Genomic DNA, 16,691 nt, shown 5'->3' with positions numbered 1-16,691 from the left:
TCCCTTTTCAAATTACCAGACACCGATGAGCTAACATCTTTCTGTGACAGTTCCTCTCACCTTTTTGTTTTTGGTAATAGATTCTTTGATCACCCTTTATTTCTTTCTTTCTTTCTTTATTGCCAAAATTTAGTTGCGTTCTGCTGTCCGAATCTTTCAACCAATTTGACTTGGCTTGAAACTTTTTAGTGGAAAAGTACTTTTGTGTGGTGAAAGTATTAATCATGCAAAAGTAACCATGTCGATCGATTAGAGTCGGACATGCTTTTAAACATGGGGTCAGGGGTCAACTACTATAACTCTCCATGCTAAGTAAACACAGGGCACGAATGTCGGGAAAAATCGATCAGGTTTTTAGGTATGCGGCAAAAATAAGCCACGTTAAGCCACATTTTCCATACGTGAACCTTTATGGAGTGCTGTGGTGGCTGTAGACAACAGAATCAACCTGTTTTGGGGCTCTTTGGTTACTGAGCCATCCTCATTCATGGGATAAGTACAGCACCCCATAAACGGTCATGGTGTATCCTCTATATCTACTGAATGAATATTTACATGTGACCTCCATTAAAGAAGATGGTATGTGAATTGTGGTGTCGCCCATCTATGATGTCTAATTCAACTGTGATGCAAGATGCTACATGATATTTGCCACGTGGTGCTGTTCTGCTTATTGCGGTTCCTGGAAACTTACTGACACCTGGTATGAGATCTTCGCCTGGAGATCCTGGATTTAATGTAGACTGTTACTAACCTTTCGAAAAGGAATCCCAACACTTTTTCTTTTTGGTATTCCGTGAGCTGCTTCTGTGGCCTTCAAGTTTTGTAGGCAGTGAAGACAGTGTCCCTCAAGTTCTATAATCCGTCTTGATAGTGTGGTCCACAGTTGTGGTTTACACTCCGAAGTCTAGCTCTCTCTGTCAGGTCTGAATGTCCGTGGGCGTGGTAAAGCAGTGTCTCCCCAAACCTGCCTGCTGGCGAAACCTTTGTCTTGTTTAATGTGGCTGCTTCTTCCTTCCTCATCCTTTGCATAGTGAATGGAAAAATAGTGTCACAAATTCAGAATAAAAAAAGGAAAGCAAATAGATGGGAAGCAGATGCGATAGTCGGGTGATCTTCTGGTTACATTTCTTGCAGAGAAAACCAAACTTAAAGAGTAAGTAGCTCAGTTTGGAAAAATATAGCGTTCCCCACCCCCCCCCCCCCCCCCCCCACGTGTTGCTACAACTGTTTAAATAACACACCTGTCATTTTTCTTTTCATTGTTAACATCCTGACAACTTTTTTCAAGTCTGCTTCAAAGCTCTTTCACAAATGTCCGCTCTAGTGCACCAAGGTTTGATCTGTCCTCTAAATCACTGCAGGAAGAGCGATTAATAAATTAATAAATAACACCATGTGCTCTGGCCTTTCTCTTCCTGCATTATTTCGTTTGACAATGTGGGCGATAGTCCTTACACTGTGAGTGCACCAGAGCGGACATTTTCAAAAGAGCTTTGAAACAGACTTTAAACTTCTGAGTGTAGAAAGTTGTCAGGATGCTAACAGTGAAAAGAAAAACGACAGGTACGTTATTTAGTTGTGGCAACACGTGGAGACAGGTGGTGCTATTTTTTCGGTTCCCCACTGTTTACCCTTTAAGCAGCACAGTTTGGGACAGTGACAGAACAAATTCCAGATTAAAGACTGTACTGCAAGCTTTACTTGCACTGTCACCTTTTAGTGTTTTCAGAGGAAAAAACACACAGCAACATTATGAGAAAGAGTCAACCTTTCCCTTTGGAAATGAATCAGCTGCAGTTTCAATATTTTGGTTTAGATTCTTCCACCACAGAATAAATACAAGATATCCGTCCGAGAACTGCAGATCACCATGGAAAAAAAAAGCAGAAGGTGACTTTGATGTCGCTGTGCGTCTGACCATGGTGGAGAGGGGAGAAAAGTTCACAGAGGCTGCCAGTCATTTCAGTACTGTAATTTCAGCACAGCCCAGAAAAATAATACCAGGGTATTCCCTACACCGGTTCCTCTTTTCAGATATCAAAGTCATAATTTTAAGGTCTTGTAATAGTCAAGGTGCACTTCCAGGAAAGATACTGAAAGCCTTGCAGCTTTCAGCTTATGTCAGCAGAGGTATATTGGGGAGATTTATCGTCAGTACTGACTAATGGAAGGTAAACTTTTCACATCAACCATTTCACAGTGACTCAAACCTCTCACCAATCCCCAGATCTGTATGTTGCGTGGGGTTTAGATTTTTTTACTCAGAGAATGAGCTGAAGTGGGAAGTTGGTGCCGATAGAAGTACTTTCAGTACCCAGTTTATGTGTTGAACTAAAAGCAAAAAAATCAAGACCTTTGCCAGATTGACCGAACATTTAGAGCTATTTAACCAGCCATATTTGATGTAGTTTTCTGACCATTACCCAAACAACAGCGTTACATCCAGCCTACAGCTCTAGGAAGAGTGACACTGTGGTCTTGTAGGAAAATCCCACCGGTCAGTAAATAAACAGTTTAGACCCTGTTTCGTGCACCTCATTGCAAAAATGAGAACGTTAGCATCATTTATTTCTGTGTTGCCCTTGGGAACTGTGGTGTCTTTTGCGTTTGCTAAGCACATTTTCTGTTTTGTTAATTACGGGCTTGGCAGACTTTTTTTATTTGATGTACTCGGACTGGCTGTAGAAGCAGTGAAAATGACAAAGACCGGCTTGTCTGGGTATTTTACAAATCTGGGCAAAAAGGGCGGCTTTGTCGAGTTGCTGGGGAGGCAGTTTTTTTGAACATGTAATGTTTATGCACCAGTTTTCCTCTTATGATTCCCTATTTTCTTCTCCTTACAATCACCCCCATTTTGTTATGTAACGGTACATGCCGTTAGTGGGGCACGAGCAGTGTTGCATTTGATGTAGCACAAGCACCCAACTGCAGCGTTGGTGTAAATGAATCGTTCCCCTGGTCTGGGGAGCATTGCTTTGTCAGGGTCATTTGGGAGAGTTTGGGGAGCCCCCAGCTCTATAACATCTTTGGCAGTGCAGGGTTGAAAGCTCAAGGCCATGTTTGCGACTCGGGGACTTTGAGCGCTCCTCCTGCTGAGTCACAGCGTGTGTTCATTGCAGCACATGCTGACTCAGACCCCAACAGCGTGGTTTTGTTGCTACATGCCTCAGAAGGTGGTATCTATCCGCTGGGCGGGATGCTTTTGAGAATGTCTGACTCACATTCGAATCTCACTCACTGGCAGTTTCCAGATGACCTGCTATGACACCCTCTCTTTGATCTCTGCATCATCGTATGTCGTTAACGGCTTTCAAGGCAATTCATTTGTTTTGTTTTTCCTAAAGCCCTCAAGAGACTTGCTTGTTTATTTACTATGCAAATTACAGTAGCAATGTTTGTTGTTTGCTCACTGCAGCATGCAGACCTTGACAGTCCAGTTTGAGCTGCACAACAGGGACCCGAGTTTTCTATCTCCCTCTTACAAGGACAGTCAATGAGTCCTGCCAGCAGTAGGAGGTTATAACAACCTCTTCAAGCTTTAGATTTCCTTTCACTTCCTTTTCAGCATTATATCAATTCATATAGTTTATTGTGTTATTATAGCCTACAATATGAAATGCAACAGCAATGCTTTATTCACTGTATATGTGACATCTGTTGGGACTTGAAATGCTACTATAGCATATTTCTACTATATCTATAACAGCGTTATACATAATGTATTTTAAAATGTGTGAATGCTGGTTTGTGATTTTTAGGCACTGAATAATATTGATCATTATTCACTAGGAGCGTGCAGCATGGGAGATCAGGGCGAGGTGGTTAACAGGTTTATAATCTCAGTCAAGCCTGTGCTGATTTGCAATAGCTGTCTCAGTGGGTGCTAGGAATTTAAAACCATTGTAAGCAGAAACATCTGTGTGCAGAGGTGTGGCAATGCTGTAAATGCAAATGATGTGCAGCCCAGCAGCTGGGTAGCGGAGACAGGCACTCACACACAAAAACACAGATTAGGTCTCTTTTGATTTCCACTTTTTTGCTAGTCTTGTATTTGAGAGTGCATCGTTATGGAGAAATAGCCAATGAGGAGTTTTAACCCTTTAAAATAAAGCCTGCTGTGCACAAGGCTGAATAAATAAATACAAACGGTAATGATTGAAAGCATTAAAGCTAGCGTGTAATTAGCTCTGCATTTGAGAATCACTGGCAGTGTATCTCTTATGGGAAAGTATGAATTAATTTGAGTTTGTGAATGACTCCAGGCTAGTTCACAAGTATCAATTGGTAATATTTTCCTATAAGAGATGCCAGTATGCTAGTTCTGTATTTTCTCTTAGCTCAGATCTCTGTCATGATTACAGTACTTGTTACTTCTTTGTCTGTTTTAATGTATTTTAAATTTAAAATGTCCAGACTGTATTTTCCAGACTCCAGTTAACTTTTCCATAACTTGATAGCAGATGAATTTGTACTGCAGAGAGAGAGAGAGAGAGAGAGAGAGAGAGAGAGCGTCACCAGTACTGCACACATTAACTTAGAAATCATTTTGAATGAAGAGCAGGAAGGAAATGCATGCTTGTCAGGTTTCCATAAGACTTTTTTTTCTATCATACCCTGTGGTGGAAAATGATTCTCCACATTCTTTAAAGGAGAAAAAGTAGAACAAAATGAAAAGAAAGAAACTGGAGACGAGTTTAAGAGACTTTCAATAAATCACGTACTTTAGCTTATTTTAACTTTTCAGAAAGTTTTGAAAACATGTTAGGATGTCTTATATAATAGTTTTCCATGGTATGCTTTTTTCCCATGGTCATACTATGCATTTACCATAGATTACCTTGGTTTGTTTTTGTTGCATTACTATACTTTGCTATTCTTTACAATGCTTCCTATGCTTTATCATGCTTACACTTTGCTATGCTTTTACTATGGTCAGTTTTTGTAAGGGAAATTGAGACATCTTTTGCTGGAAGATCCATTCAAATTCCCTCGCAGGCAATTGATTGTAATTACAGAACAAAATCTGCTGTAGGGCTAATTGCATGCATTGTCCATAGATTGCATTTAAGTCAGGAAATGTTTTCGTTTACAACAAATATGCACCGCTGTACATAGAGCAAGATCCATCCAGCCTGTCAGAATCCTAATTGCACTGATAACACTGCATTAGCATGTGTCTGGAACAACCTCTTAACCCTTGGACAGTATGACACGGCGCTTCCATTCATTGCACGCGTCTTGAATGTGCAGTTGGGAAAGAAATAGCTGCAGCAAACTCCTTCAGAGGCTTCTTTCCTGTCATTAGCCAGATCAGACTCTTCTCCTGTTGTGGCTGACATGCTTACTGCTACTGCAGTATCATGCTTTGATCCCAAAAACACTGCGAAACGACTTAGCGAGTGAAGCTTTAGCAGATTTCCTTAAGGCATGGAAACTGACGCCTTTCTTTATGTAGTACCAGATCATCTTGTTTTAAAATGAAAATACATGTTTGCTGGGGAAATGATTTGGAGCCAGGCTGCCATCAGAGCGATTTTACGTGCAACTGCATTTTATCATTTCTTTTCTGTAGGTTTGTTGTGATCACCTTTCAAAATAAGTAATGCATTGAGCTAGTATAATACAGCATTCTGGACAAGGTAACCCTTTGGTGCAGCACAACACAGCACAGAATGCATTGCTTCAATGTGTCATGTGATGGTCTTTCATATTGGTATAGGCTTGAACAGGTTTTCCATTTCTTACATAGTTGCGATTGATCGTTGCTATGGTTTTATAACTTGATGTGATTGATCGTGTCTAGTATTGATTTTAATCCTGCCAGACACCACATGACTTTGAAAGTCATACTTGCTGTGTGGTGATAATGTTGCTCATGCTTAGAAGACCAGTGATGGTGCTGCCCGTGCTAACAAGTCCGATTTGTAAAGCCTGTTGTCTTTCTCTCCTTTAAAAGGCAGCTGGGAGTACCTGGCGGATTCTGTTTTTGTCACTGCAGTTTAATTGAAGTTTTGTCTATCTGTTCTAGTCTTGAGTGCCGTTAGCCAGTATTGTATTGCAGAATAACCCTGGCTGATTCCCTCACTGCTGTTTTTTCAACTTGTTTGAAAGTGTTCTTGCAGGCTAATTAATCATTACTATAAAAAGCTCAGCAGCGCTCTACCGGGCCAGACAGCTTGTCGTCTTCTTGCCTGACGACAGGTTGGGATTCCAGAGGGGAACCACATCAAGCCCCCTGCTTCATTAACAATTCCTACAGATGAGCTGGCTGGAAAGCAAGCTTTTAAATAAGAAAAAGATTCTGGTGGCTGTTCTTAAGAATCATAATAAAAATGAAAAATGCAAACGTGCTCTCACACTGCAATGAAAATGACTGGAAACCTTTGTTTTTTCCAGTTCTGATATAAAGTCTTGAAATATTGATTCAGGTCTCTAACTGTGGGCCTAATTACTGTTTACTTTTGCCTTAGGAGAGCTTGGCATCCCTTTCAATCGTAGTGTGCAATCATAAAATAAATCACAACCGCGGTGCAGGCAAAAGAGTTTGAATTTGCGGTTTTTCTGATGCAATCCCCGTTGCAGTTTATGTAAACCATTTAAGGGCAGCTATGAGGGAGGTCTTTCAGCTCAGATTAAATATTGCATTTTTGCAAAAGAAGCTTAAGCTACACCCTGTGAAAACAAGGGGTGCGGAGCGCTGCTTCGACTTGCTGCCTGAGTCCTGCGGCACAGGAGAAATCAGCTTGCTAAAATATACACACTAGCCAGGGTTAAAATGGACAAGGTTTACATTTACTTAGGCTGAAGAGAAAAGGAAAAGAAAAATGTCTCATGAGAAAGGATGTTGGACCGCCAACTTCTTTTTTCTTTTAAATTACAGGATTTTTATTTTTTTATATTCCTTGGCAGTTCACTTCAGATTGTCTTGGGGGGTGACTGGGCCAGAGTTCTTACAGAGTAGCCGCTGGTTAGTGTAATCAAATTGTGAGTGTGCTCAAGGCAGAATCACAAGTCATTTTGCTTGTAATATCCCCCTACAGGAAAATATAGCAAGTATGCCATTATAATAGCAAAGAAAACTTTGCCTTTACAACAACATTACCAGTTACAAAATGGATTTGGACCCAGTAATGCACAGTTACAGTGGCCTGCAATGTTTCAGTTACAGAAAATGTTTGACATCGATTGGTCACTATAAATATTTTAAAGGATCAATTATAACATCCATTATCTTACCTCTTATTAGCAGTATTATCACTGGTCCACTTTGTGTACTGTTGAAAAATGTTTTGGTTATGTGGTTCAATTTGGATTATGCAGCGATGTTTAAAAAAACAACGGTATGGATGAAACGTTGCTGCCACTTCCTGGTACCTAATCACTACCTGTGTTGTTGTCCGCTATTCAAACGTTGGTGGGTGCTGCAGTCTTTATAGTCCACTGACTTCTGCTTGTTCTCTTTTCCCCCCCAGGATGAGTTTCATCCCTTCATCGAGGCTCTTCTCCCGCACGTCCGTGCCTTCGCCTACACCTGGTTCAACCTACAGGCCCGCAAACGCAAGTACTTCAAGAAGCACGAGAAGCGGATGACCAAGGACGAGGAGCGCGCGGTCAAGGACGAGCTCCTCAACGAGAAGCCAGAGGTCAAGCAGAAGTGGGCGTCTCGGCTTCTGGCCAAACTCCGCAAGGACATCCGGCCCGAGTGCCGAGAGGACTTTGTGCTCTCCATCACGGGCAAGAAGACTCCCTGCTGCGTCCTGTCCAACCCTGACCAGAAGGGCAAGATGCGGCGCATTGACTGCCTGCGCCAGGCTGACAAAGTGTGGAGGCTGGACCTGGTGATGGTCATCCTGTTCAAGGGGATCCCTCTGGAGAGCACGGATGGGGAGAGGCTTATCAAGGCTGGTCTGTGCACCAACCCCATTCTCTGTGTGCAGCCCCACCACATCAGCGTATCTGTCAAGGAGCTGGACTTATACCTTGCTTACTTTGTACAGGAAAGAGGTAAGGCTTTCTTCTTTTTTTTTGTACTTCTGGGTGGAGTATCAATTGGCTGGATCGCTGGAGACAGACTGGATATTTTACTAGGGAGGGATGTGGACCTGTAGGAGACTGGATATTCAGTCCAGTATGATTGGAAAAGTCTTTCACCTAAAGAGGTTGATGCTATGTGTTAATGCTGACCTTATACTGCCTTAGTAATGTGGGATTTGGGATGCACAGCAATATGGAGGACGAAAGTGGTCATGCAGTCACATAACACAGAAGGATATCAGAGGGGTTTTCTCTGGCTAGCGCATCAGAATATACACTCTTTGTAAAAGCCCTGTCGTGAGCCCTGGCCATGTCGGCCAGTTCCATAGCTCCTGAATCTAGTTGTAGTGGATGACTTGTCTGGGCTCTATAAATAGCCAATGTGGAGCTTGTATGGAAGGGTTTTCCAAACCAGCGCCAGCTCACTGTACACAGGTAGGATTCCTAAAGCCAGCCATGAGCAGAATTGGATGAGAGCCTTTCAGATCCAGGTTAGACTCAATTCTGGGAGTTTTTTTTTTTTTCCCAAGAGAGACATGCTGATTCACTGTCCTCTAAGGAATAGGACTGTTCCCTTGGGCTGTGAGGCTTGCTATAGTAAAGGCATTTATATGAGACATATACAGGGTCGGAAATAAGACTCCTATTGCATAGCAGTTTCACCCATTCCAGGTTTTAATACGATCTTGATTAGCCACAGTGTACATGTAACATGCTTATGTGTGTCTTATTAAGCTCATAGTAAAACCAGGAATGGATCAAACTGCTACGCAATGAGGGGGCTATTTCCAAAATCGCACTTTTGCCACCACCAAATTTAATGTCCAATAGTTCAGGGACAAACAAAGTATGAAAACAGGATCCTGTAAGTTTGAATAGACTGGCCTAAACGTCTGCGTTTGTCTTGGTTCAAGTTTTTAATGAGCTCTATAATATGTCACATGACACTGATGAAACCATGTGAAATTTATGTTGGTGATAATCACAGGGACTCTCTTAAGAATTGAATTGAAGAATGTTCTACTGTGAACCAGCGGCTATCCTAATGACACTGGCTCTAGGTACTTCAAAGCAATTCTTTGTGTTGTTCATACATAATCTTTAAGCAAGGCTATATTTGAAGTATTAGAGCATTAAGACCACAGACCAAAGCTTGAGCCGAATAGGAAAGAATTATTTTTAGCCACGTTGTGTAAATCATTTTCAATGAGCACAAGCTGGTGTTTTCCAACGCCAAACTGAGAGATGTGTTGGAAGTTATAATAGTGCAGTATAACAGGGTGTAGCCTAGCGTTTGAGGAGAGGACCGGGAGCCAGAACATGCTGGTTTCTAATGTCAGCACTGGCCTCTGAGTCACAGTGTGATCTTTGGCAGGTCCCTGGCTTCTATCTTTACAGTCTTAGAACTGGGTCCTTGTTTAAATTTGTATTAGTTTTCAACGGGTCACAATAAACATGCATTTTCATTTTGAAACAAGGTGGTGTCACTTAAACAAGCATATTTAATCTAATCACCCAGGGACAGTACATTTTCAACCAGGAACCTTATTGAATGCTAACAGTACTGTGTTTTTGTGTGCGGTCCTTTTACACCGAAAACGCTCACCTAGCTGAATCCTAGTGATGCAGTAAATTGGAGTGCAGATTAAAGGGATTTTGAACAGGCAGCTGTCATGTAAAGCTTCTCTTCCGGCCAAACAGAGGTGGACTATTCTGAAAGACCCCCCTCCCCCCCGCCTCCCCCCACCTCCCCCCCCCCCCCGCCTAGCACGTGCTGCCAGGATTTCTCCACTGTTACAAAGCATTTCAAAACTTCTGTTTTCAATTGAACAGCCTGGCAGTGCTGCAGGTGGGTGCAGCGCAACTCATGTCATTGTAAACCGTGCACTGTGACTCAGCACTATTCAAGTAAAAGGCCTCAGTTGTCTCAATGGATCTCGGTAACTCATATCTCTTATCTTGAAAGGCAACTTGCTATTTCAAGTGCCGGCCATGGCTACATTTTTCATCCTAAATGTTATATATGTTATAAAATCTCCACTCGCTTCGAGGGTACATTTTCAGTGAATTACTCTCACTTGCTGCGTATTATCACCGCATTGAAATGAGGGAAGCCTGAGTGTAATTAGAGTCAATGGGGGTAGGCTTGAATTACTGGCACACTAATGTCACTGAAGTGAAACTACAAGGATGCTTCTATCCTGCAAAAATATTAATGACGTGGCTGCTGCTTAGATTTGCTTTAAAAAGTATTTAGCCCAAAAATGTCCAGCTGTCCCAGAATCATGTTAATCCTTGAATATGGTTTGCAGGTTTATTCAATAGTTCAGCTACACACACACACACACACACTGACTTGTTAATTGCAGACTCCTCTTACACTGAGGTTATAAATGTTCAAGCTCAGCTGTAGCTAAATTGACCCAAATGCTTTGGTTTCTGCGAGAGAGAGAACGAGAGAGAGCGAGACTGTGTTGTGGCACTTGCACCCCTCCCCCTCCCACTGCCAATCGACCTTGACCCCTAGACGTCTGGGTCGAGGAGACCGCCTCCAAATCACATGACCTTACTAATAGCCTACAGACCCTTGGCTGTAAATACTGGCCTCTGCCGATAAGGAGCTCTGGGCTTTTCACTTTCACTAATCACAGGGAGAGAGGGATGGGGGGGGGGGGGGGGGGGAGCAAGACTCTTAAAGGCACAGAATCCTATTCTTACCAAAATGCGAATAAAAGTGTTCAAGGGATAGTTTTGACTGGAACCGTTGTCAAACACATGCAGGGCAAATATAGGTGTTAGCTTTAGTGATGTATTTCATATTTCATATTCATTTTTTTTTGCTCCATATATGCAAAGAAATCATGCAGATAGAAGTTGCACTGACATATACAAAGTTTAGGAGGTGCTTACTGTGAAGGCTTTTCTGATTGCAAGCATCCCCACTGTGTTAAAGTTGAAACGTTTAGTGAAATGAAATAGAGCCCTAGCTGAAATCTCTTTTTTTTTTTTTTCTGGATGCTACGGTACGTGGTGTTTTTTTTTTTTTTCAGGCACTGTTTGTAGTTCTTTCTGATCTCGTCCTTTTTTGTTTCTTTGTGTGATTTTTCTTGTTTGCCGCCCACCCACCTCCCAAGCCTTGATTCAACTCTAATAAAAAAAACTGTCCAATTACTCAACTACAGGAATGCTTGAAGTTTGAAAATGATTTGTGAAACCCTTTTTAATTTGAATATTCTACAGAGGGATAGATTTCATTGGGATACATTGGGATAGATACATTGGGAATTTGAGCCAAGGTTAATGTCACAACGTCGTTTTAATGAATTTATTTTTTAAACAAACCCCCACACCCAACCAACACATCAACATTTTAATAAAACTTTAACCACCCAAACTCAATTGAAACTTCAGAGTCTGCGTGTCTACCCAGATGTTTATTTTCTTAAACATTACAGTTAATCGTTGTTTTTTTTATCCCTCGCATATTTAAATTTCCTTTAAACGAACCTCTCTGTGTTATTAGCAACATCCACGTTTGAATGCATTCTTCTCTCGTTCGTGTTCGATAAACATGAACTCCTTCAATTAAAACAAGAGAACTAAAACCAGCTGGACTGGTTTTACTGCACCTGCTAAAGTGGTCACTTAAAAGGAGAGTGTGCCTGCTCCCTGTAAGTGTTACTTTGCTCAGTATTGCACAGTCTCCACTGCTATGGCCATTATATATTGCCTTTTTAATCAGCTTGGCTGACGTTTCTTTTGTTATTTAATTAAAACAAATAAATAAATTGAATACCTTTTCTCGTTGAATTTTTCCATTGAAGACATTTTAAAGAAACCGTCTGTGGTTTAAACTACTGCTGAGTTCCTAAATGCAGTGCAACAGGTAGTGTGTCAGTTTCCTTGGGGACTACACGTTACACGGCAGTGGGTACATTTCCTGGAAAACTGTGCTAAATGAGAAAAAAAATACAGCCTTATACAGTAGTTAAGATAACTAGTCTATTCCATACCTATACCAAGTTACAAAATATTTTCGTTTTGTTTCCAAGAGCTTCAGACAACATTCATAGCCTCCTACTGATGCAGGCAGTACCAGAAGGAGAGGTGGGGGCTGTCTGCCTGGAGGGTAAACACATATTCTAAAGGAAAGAAATACCAACCTTTCCAGTGTTCCTAAAAACAGATTATAAGGAATGCCAACCTTCACCCTCCATTGATTTAAGGGAACACAGACGTTAGTTAAAAATAATGCCAATGAGAATGATCCCTGATCCGCTACACCCTCCCCCTGTCCCAGTAGCGGTGGTAAAGCCTGGAGTTTTCCGCAGAGAGAGAGAGACAGTAAGGTCGCCAGTGAAAGTCAAAGACATTGCAGTGTTACTGTAATCAATCTCGCAGATCAATGCAATGTGACCAGCCAGGCAGAACAGAGGGATTCTGCTGGCTAAACGGTCTGTGCTAGAAGATTTTGTAGGGGAGTGTGAGAGTGCAGGAGGAAGGAAGGGGGGAGGGGGGAGTGGTTCATGGATCTGCAGAAACTAGGAGAGAGAAAGATATCTTGTAACTCTGCTGTCAATTCCCATATCCCTCAGTGGTGTGAGGAACTCATTCCATTCTTGAGTTCCAGAGGTTTACACTTATAGGCCTCGGATTCAGTTTCTTTAACAGTAGGGCTATCCCTTTAGCCTCTGCTGTAGTACCGAATAACAGAACAAACCGCTTTAGGATAGCAGTTTTTTTTTTTAATTTAGTACTTGTGCACCATTAATGCCTTTTCCTGCCTTCAGTTTCACTCTGCCAGTTATACTTTGAATTTTTTGTACTGCTCCTAAACTGAGACTCATTTGGACCTCAGTATTAAATGGCTTTAGTGTTGGAACCAGAAGCGAGAACCAATGTCTTAGCCAGCTTCCCGAACCTGCAGGCACAGTTTTAGTTTTTCAAATCAAGAAATCAACCGAAACAGCTTGGCATGGTGTGCAGGATCCTCAGTGATTTCAGTGTTGCAAAGACGTTTGATCTCTGATATTGGCATTTTTCTTGCAAAAAGCATAACCCGGTTGGAGGTATCAGTAATGAGCTTGTTTATGGCAGTCCAGCGCAGTTTGAAAATAACATTTCTTCCAGACAAAACCGCAGGTGAAAAAAAAAGTTGTTTTCAGCAACAAAACGCATTATTATTAATAATAATAATAATAATAATAATAATAATAATAATAATAATTGTACATAATTTTCTATAGGACGACCCTATGTGTAGATTGGCCATTCCAGAGTTCATCAATACAAGTCAAGCCCAAGACATTTTGATGATCTTTGTCAAAGGATATGTCCGTCACCCACAGAAACCCAGGGCTTGCCATCAGTTTGTCATCACTGAGGTACCCTTTCCTGGGATCGCTGTAATATTATCTGAGTGATGCCAGGAAAGTGCCTGTACTGTACTGCAGCTGTTCTCTGTCTGTAAGAGTGCTGTGCAGTGCTGGAGACGACGCTGCAAGCTTCTCCCAGCCACCACCAGCCTGCAGCACTGCGAAGTCACCACATCCGTTTAGCACGGCCCCTTGGAACAGGAGTGTGATTGTGTGGCGTGAGGGAGACCCGCACTGTGGCTTCTTTTCAGCCTGATGAGTCTATTATTTCAATGGCAACCCCCGTGGGATAAACAGACGGGGTTACTGTCTAATTTCGGTCACAGTTACAAACACTCCACTGACAGCTACCCAGAGCTGCAGAGGAGACTCCATGCTAACACAGATTACTTGAGCAGCAGTACCGTTGGTGGAGGGGGGCTGCTGACAATGAGCAGCCCCTGGAGAGGAGCAGGGGAGTGGGAACTCCCTACAGTCACCCCCTTCACTCACATCTCCAGGATGGATCCCGGGACAGTATTACTGACCCCTGTTTAAATTATTTTTTCTTCGCTTTAACAGATAATGTTTAAGCCCAGTAATCAATTAGTAATATTCAAATGTAGTTGAATTAGATACCTGCTATGTAGATGTATACCTACCTTGATAGCACACATACAATATTTAGTCAAACTAATGAATTCTGTTTCACAATCTGAAATACTAAAAAGTTTTGAGCTGTTCCCCCTCTTTTTTTTTAGCTTCTTTAAAAAAGACTTCTTGTTGAAATACCTGTAATTTAATTTATTAAGTTTCTTGCAGTGTTTCTAAATTTAGCTCTATTTAGGGTTGAGTAGTGGATGGATTATATTTTACAAGGCAGTATATGATTTATTTAGTAATAGGCAAGTGTGTTTGCCTAGTTTCCAGAGCTGGCTGTACTTACTGCATGTTTTGCATCGTAGGCAAAAGATAAATGCAAAATCCACTAAACAAATAACACAATATGCATTTTTTTTTTATCTCCAGGCATGCATAACTTTAGATATTGATCGCCTCAATTTGAAATTAAACTGTTCTTCTTAATCTTTTTTCAAGACTGTTCTTGTACAAACACAAAAAGTTCCGAATAATTTTCTCAAATACTGTTAACGAGAGATAATTTCTTATCTCGCTCTGAATAACGAATGGTGCTGGTTAAAATTATTGGAGAATGATTCTTATTGCAGAAAAAAAAACTTTTTCTTTGTAAGTACAGCATCTTTGGCCGCATGCACTGGAATAACCATGACTTTTAAGAACATAAGAAAGTTTACAAACGAGAGGAAGCCATTCGGCCCATCTTGCTCGTTTGGTTGTTAGTAGCTTGTTGATCCCAGAATCTCATCAAGCAGCTTCTTGAAGGATCCCAGGGTGTCAGCTTCAACAACACTACTGTGAAGTTGGTTCCAGACCCTCACAATTCTCTGTTCTGAATGCCCCTTTGTCTAATCTCCGTTTGTGACACCTGGTCCTTGTTTCTTTTTTCAAGTCGAAAAAGTCCCTTGGGTCGACATTGTCAACACCTTTTAGAATTTTGAATACTTGAATCAGGTCGCCGTGTAGTCTTCTTTGTTCAAGACTGAACAGATTCTTTTAGCTTGTCTGCATATGACATGCCTTTTAAACTTCGGAATAATTCTGGTCGCTCTTCTTTGCACTCTTTCTAGAGCAGCAATATCCTTTTTGTAGCGAGGCGACCAGAACTGAACACAGTATTCTAGATGAGATCTTGCGAATGCATTGTACAGTTTTAACATTACTTCCCTTGATTTAAATTCAACGCGTTTCACAATATAGCCCAGCATCTTGTTGGCCATTTTTTACTCTGCAGTCCACATCCACTGTGGCGATCACTGTGTTGATTTCTCCAGGTTACTGATCCATTAGCATGTTATCACAATAATATTTTTTCAAGGTTTTCTGTAATGCCTTTGTAGCACCCTGGAGGGGCACTCGATCTTTTCGATCGGGGTGGGATCAGTCAGGCAGAATACCAGAGGGAAATAAACTGAGACCACAACAATATGCATGGCAACGAACATTGTTTTATTAAATACAGGTGGTTAACTGTATTTAACAAACAGGATAAGTCTAGAATACAGAGTCATGGCATGGGGTTTGCTCTGTTCAATAAAAACAATGCATGTTAATTATAATACAATACAAAGTGCAGTGCTGCTCGAGAATCACAGAGACGTGGCTTAATAAAAACAACAATAAAACCAATACTTTAAAAACTCCCCGTCTCCAGCACTCCTCCAAAACCCCAATGTCTTTAAAATACAAATTTCTAAAACAGTTACAAACATATACACATGCACGGAGGGAGACAGGAAGCACAGCGGGAGCCTCGCTCTACATGTCGGCCGCTGTTTCTTTCATTTTTCTCCCCAACCCACTGCCGAACACAAACAAGGCCAAGTCCTTCTCTGCTCCTGCTGGCTGTGTGTCCAGCCTCTACTCCAGACAAACCCGGGTTCATGTCGCACTGGACCAAAAACAATCTCTCGAACAGATGAAATCAGGAACTTTTATACCAAGTGCTCAGCTTCTTCAAATTATTCAGTTAGGACCTATGGCGGCTGAGAACAGGAGAGCATAAACGTGCCAGTGCGATCTGTGCAAATCTACAACGAAAGTAACGTGCCAAAATAAACGTGTTTTCTAAAAGTGTTAAAATAAAACAAATTAACTCACATTAACTCAAATGTGACAAGTCAAAACGTGAATATTCTACAATACCAAAATCAAAGGTGCCTAAATAAAGTGACATGCGTCATCCCGTTAAACCCTGTTATCATTCCCTGCCCAAAAACCAGTAACCACACAAAACTGCTCTCTGGTCCTACATCGCTAGGTAATCCTTTTAAAAAGCTCATTAAAGCGCTTGGCGGTTTTATTTGTGCTCCAGTGAAACCTGTGTTTGCAGTCTAGCCTTTGTCTTCTGGTTACAGCCTGATGGCATTGAGATGAGCTGAAGTCTGGGCTGCTAGTTAACTATTCTTGTGCTGGGAGCAGAGAGAGAGAGAGAGAGAGAGAGAGAGAGAGAGAGAGAGAGAGAGAGAGAGAGAGAGAGAGAGAGAAGGCCCTAGGTTATATTTAAACAATATCATCTTTTAGTCTGACAGTGCTAAACAGCACAATGGAGATAGAAGTTGTTTTTAAAGAGGAATAAAATGTATTTAAAGTTTGAAAAAAATTCCTTAAGAATTTGCCATCTTGCAAAAGCGGGCCTACTTATAGGATTTTATGCACAAG

General features: G+C 41.5%; 1 protein-coding gene across 6 annotated transcripts in view; it reads left to right on the top strand.

Annotated features, from left to right (window-relative positions):
- The window catches only part of LOC121301086 (nuclear factor 1 C-type), an 87,115-nt gene that overhangs the window by 16,241 nt on the left and 54,183 nt on the right, over positions 1 to 16,691 (top strand). For all 6 annotated transcript variants that reach the window (XM_041230202.1, XM_041230204.1, XM_041230201.1 and 3 more), the window contains exon 2: positions 7,476 to 8,007. In XM_041230202.1, coding sequence (XP_041086136.1) covers positions 7,476 to 8,007 — 532 coding nt within the window. The remainder of the gene's footprint in view (positions 1 to 7,475; positions 8,008 to 16,691) is intronic.

This window comes from Polyodon spathula, chromosome 26, assembly GCF_017654505.1.
Source record: "Polyodon spathula isolate WHYD16114869_AA chromosome 26, ASM1765450v1, whole genome shotgun sequence".
Taxonomy (NCBI): Eukaryota; Metazoa; Chordata; class Actinopteri; order Acipenseriformes; family Polyodontidae; genus Polyodon; species Polyodon spathula.
Note: the sequence above shows the minus strand (reverse complement) of the source record. Positions and strands in the feature narration are given on the sequence as shown.